The sequence below is a fragment of the Tupaia chinensis genome, unplaced genomic scaffold (assembly GCF_000334495.1).
Source record: "Tupaia chinensis unplaced genomic scaffold, TupChi_1.0 Scaffold000442_1, whole genome shotgun sequence".
Classification (NCBI taxonomy): domain Eukaryota; kingdom Metazoa; phylum Chordata; class Mammalia; order Scandentia; family Tupaiidae; genus Tupaia; species Tupaia belangeri.
In genome coordinates, this window is record NW_006159947.1 from 198,594 (window position 1) to 202,730 (window position 4,137).

Genomic DNA, 4,137 nt, shown 5'->3' on the forward strand with positions numbered 1-4,137 from the left:
AGTTCTCCTTATACTATTTAACAGATCCGATAAATGATTTCCATAAACATTAAACTGTTTAATGAGTGAGAGAGAGTAATCATAATGAAAGCTACAGGATTTGCTTTTGGAATTTGCATGTAATGGATACTAATTAGCTAGTGAATGTAAAGAATAATTTAGGATTTTACGTTGACCAAAAAGTGGCACACACAAGAAAACTCTTTTAAATGGATCCTCATAAACTGAAATGAATTTCCATCCAATTATCAAGACAGTCATGTCTGTAGATGATATTAAGAGTCTTCGATAATGCTGTCCATTTAGCCCTTTGATCCACAAAAAATGCAGGAATCTGGACTAGTCTGGTAAAGGAGGCCTTTGGATTCTAGCACCTCAATAGCATTTCCCCAACAAAGAAAGGTTCCACAAAGACAGCACTCATTTCACACCGGGAGCTCAACAAATGTAACAGGGAAAACTGAGTGGGATGGTACAGTGTTAACTTAGCCAGAGCTTGTAGTTCAGGGGAGTACCGGGGAATAAGAGGCACACACAGTTGGGATGAGATATTTACATCAATGACAACAAGGAACAGAAGTTTCACGCAAATTCTAAAGATCAACTCAGCAGGAAAGACCCTGGAACTGCACAAAGATTACTGACAAGCCCACTGCAGAGTCAGAATGGCCTTGAAGTTGTGTGTACACAATGCCAGAACATCTCATTGATTCAGCCAATACCACTGGTCACACCACCCGCTTGGTCTCCAGTGCATCCAACAACTAACTGAAATTCTTTGTTCAACCCCCATCACATTGGCGTGGTGTCAACAAAGCCTAAGGCTGTGGAAGCTGTGGATCAATGAACCTGCAAAATGGAGCCTTTAAAAATGGTTTTGGATCTTTGGGTATTTCTCGACTGACGTAATGAAAAAAAAAACCACTATTGTCTGTAAACTCCAGCGATCACAGAGTGCCTTCATGACCAACACAGTGGGATTTATTTATTTAGGGAAAATAATTGAAAAAAAAAAAGAGCTGACTTCCAACTAGTTACTGAGTGTAGACGTGGCCTCTGTTCTCTGGCTTCTTTTTAATCATAGACTTCGTAATGAAGAAACATTCAAAGTTTCCTATCTTACGACTTTCACTGAGTCTTTTGACTTTCACGAGACTTTTTCAAAAGTCAAGTCTTTTTTGAAAACATAAAGACAACTTATTTGAATGAAAATAATAGAATGCTTATTCCTTGTCCCTTAAAATAACTCCTGTCTCTACCTTCTCTCATGGGCAGGAACTCTAATTCAGCCTTGTTTGGGGTCCAGCTCTGCTCAAGTGTCAGAGCTTACTTGAAAATGTGGAACCAGTGACTAGAAGCGTACCTACCATTCAGAATGTTACCATTTAAAATCAAGTTTAGTTTCTTCTTTTTCTAATATAATATTCCAGAAGTCTGTTGTAGGTGCCATAGACTTCCCAGACAACCCTAAAATGGATTTCTATTTGGGAACTGTGGCCATAGGTCAGGAGAGTTTTAAGGTTGAGAATGTGTCAAGTATGACAAAATGACATGCTTTGGACGCTCAGGTGACGACAACAGGACATTCACAATTGGAACTTCAGAGAGGACTGGCTGCTACAGTGCAAAGATTTTGTCCACTAATCCCCAGATCCATCCTGGGAACTTTTATTGAAGACTTCATCCTGCGAAGCCTGATGATCGATCCCTTCATAAAAGGAGCCACCGTTGTGAAGGAAAGTCCCCACAGCCCGCCCCTGCCGGGCGTGACCCACCGCGTCGCTGAACACTTTGTTTATCTGTTCTTCCGAAGGCATCCACCAGTCAGGGTTGGAAGTACAGTGCATCCTAATGAATTCTGTGGGAATATACACAACAGTAAAAAAAAGAGAGAGAAAGACAGCTGGTTTTTGCAAAAGATGGTGGGACAGGCTGCTTAAACGTTAACAGACGCTAAGAAAAGCTGCATGGCAAATCCAGACCAGGCTATAATGATGTCCTTCCTCAGACCCAACTCATCCCACACAAACATTCTCCTTATGTCCAAGCGGAACAACTGCGTGAGTGAGAGAGTAATCCTTCTCAGCGACATGGGCTGCTGAAATGAAAGGGAAACTGATTCATAAGGTCAGGTTATGCACTGTGCTTGGTGCAGACTAGAGAGCCCTTCCCAGACCCATGCTACGACCTGCTTGCATTTTGGGAATGTTAATTATCTCCAGAAGCATAGCGAATATTATCATGGTATTCTTTTATTTGGAGAAATTTTTGCTATATGGTGTGTGCACTTGCCAGAAAGACAGAGAGAGACAGAGAGACAGAAAGCGAGAAATCACCCCCCAGGGGGAATGGCCACACCGCAATCCCTTCTCCTCCATTCTCCTCTCGGGATCTTGGGCACACACGCACACGCGCCCGGCGAGAGTGTAAGCCACCAGGTCGGGGACTCAAACTGCAGTCGACTACATGGGAGTCAAGTGACATAGCCATTATGCTGTCTGCTGGTCCCAATCATGGTATTCTTTAACTGGCCACTAATATGAAGCTAGAGTACAATAAAAGACAGAGTCTCAACGAGCGAGAAGGTGCCTAAGTTTTAGTTCACAGAAGATTTGTTTCCACATTCTCGAAAATGTTGCGATAGGCTAGATTCATTTCTCTGGTTGTACTGTCTAAACAGACACTGGCAGATATTTTAAAAATGCCATCTTCTCTGAATATTTCATTTCACCAGGCAGCAATTTATATGCCTGGAGGAAAGGACAGTTTCAGCTGCCTACAGGTGACAGTTAGTCACCATTTCTTTCTTTCTTTTTTTTTTTTTTTAAGAGGTTTTTGCTATAGGGCGCGTGTGTCACCAGACAGAGAGAGAGACAGAGAGATAGAAAGCGAGAAATCACCCCCCCCCCAGGGGGGATGGCCACACCACAATCCCTTCTCCTCCATTCTCCTCTCGGGATCTTGGGCTCGCACACACACGCGCCCGGCATGAGTTTTAAGCCACCGGGTCCAGGATGTGAACTGCGGTCGACTACGTGGGAGTCCAGCGACATAGCCATTACGCAAACTGCTGGTTCCAATCACCATCTCTTGCCTAGTATCCTCCCCCAAGAGCACATGTGGCCCAAGTGAGAAATGTGCTGGGGACCGCGCCCGTGTGCACAGCGTCCTGACAGTGTTCCAGAACAGCAGCACTGATTCTTTGGAATATATTTTAATCTCTCAGTTCCACTGAGAGGCTGAAGAAGAATTTCTGGAAAAGGACACTGTTGTGAGACCCCTCTTTTTTTTTTCCTTTATAAGCTCAGGGGCAAATTCCTCAAGGACACAGAGACACTCAGGAGAACCCCTCGGCTCAGTACCGCCTCTCGGTAACTCTGTCATCTTGGATGATGTTGGGAATACGGGAAACTACGGCCAATTTGCCAAAACAGATTTGGGAAACTTCCCTCACCCAGTCACTCTGAGTCAGCAGGATTTTCAGACTGGCCTGGCATTTGCATTGCGGATGGTGTCCTGCCTCAGGGCCACCTAGGAGAGGTGTCAGACAGGCCTCCCGCATCCCTGCTAATCACCATCCCTGGGGGTGGGCCTGGAATCCCGGCTGCTAACATGCTTACGTGTGTGTGTGTGTGTGTGTGTGTGTGTGTGTGTGTGTTACGCATGTGCCCAGCATTGGCTGGGCAGCCAGGCAGGGAATACCCTTTCCAAGAGCCATGGCCTTATCAGCAATAATTATTTTTTTAGGTGATGGCTCACTAGGAAAAATTTTGACTCCTATGCAGAGAAAACCGATATGGAATCTTTCCAACCAATAAAATTGCTAGTGAACACTACAGGTTCATTTTTGAGCTCTTGACATGATTTTCGAGTGTGAACGGTGTTGTGGTTGGGACAGTGACATTTGTTTGTCCTGGTCAGTTTGTGTCTGCCTCTCCTGGTTCTTCCTCCCCTCCCTCTGCCTGGCCTACAGCAGTGCCAATCAGCTGCACAGTAACCAGCTGTTAGTGCCAATGCAAGGGGATTATCTAAGTTTTTTTTTTTTTTGGAGAGGTTTTTGCTACAGGGTATGTGCATTCGCCAGAAAGACAGAGAGAGAGACAGAGAGACAGAAAGCGAGAAATCACCCCCCAGGGG

General features: G+C 44.7%; 1 protein-coding gene across 1 annotated transcript in view; it reads right to left on the reverse strand.

Annotated features, from left to right (window-relative positions):
* Positions 1 to 1,640: 1,640 nt before the first annotated feature.
* The window catches only part of BEND4 (BEN domain containing 4), a 48,956-nt gene continuing 46,459 nt past the window's right edge, over positions 1,641 to 4,137 (reverse strand). The window contains exon 6 of the mRNA XM_027774488.1: positions 1,641 to 1,858. Within this exon, the coding sequence (XP_027630289.1) occupies positions 1,641 to 1,858 (218 nt within the window). The remainder of the gene's footprint in view (positions 1,859 to 4,137) is intronic.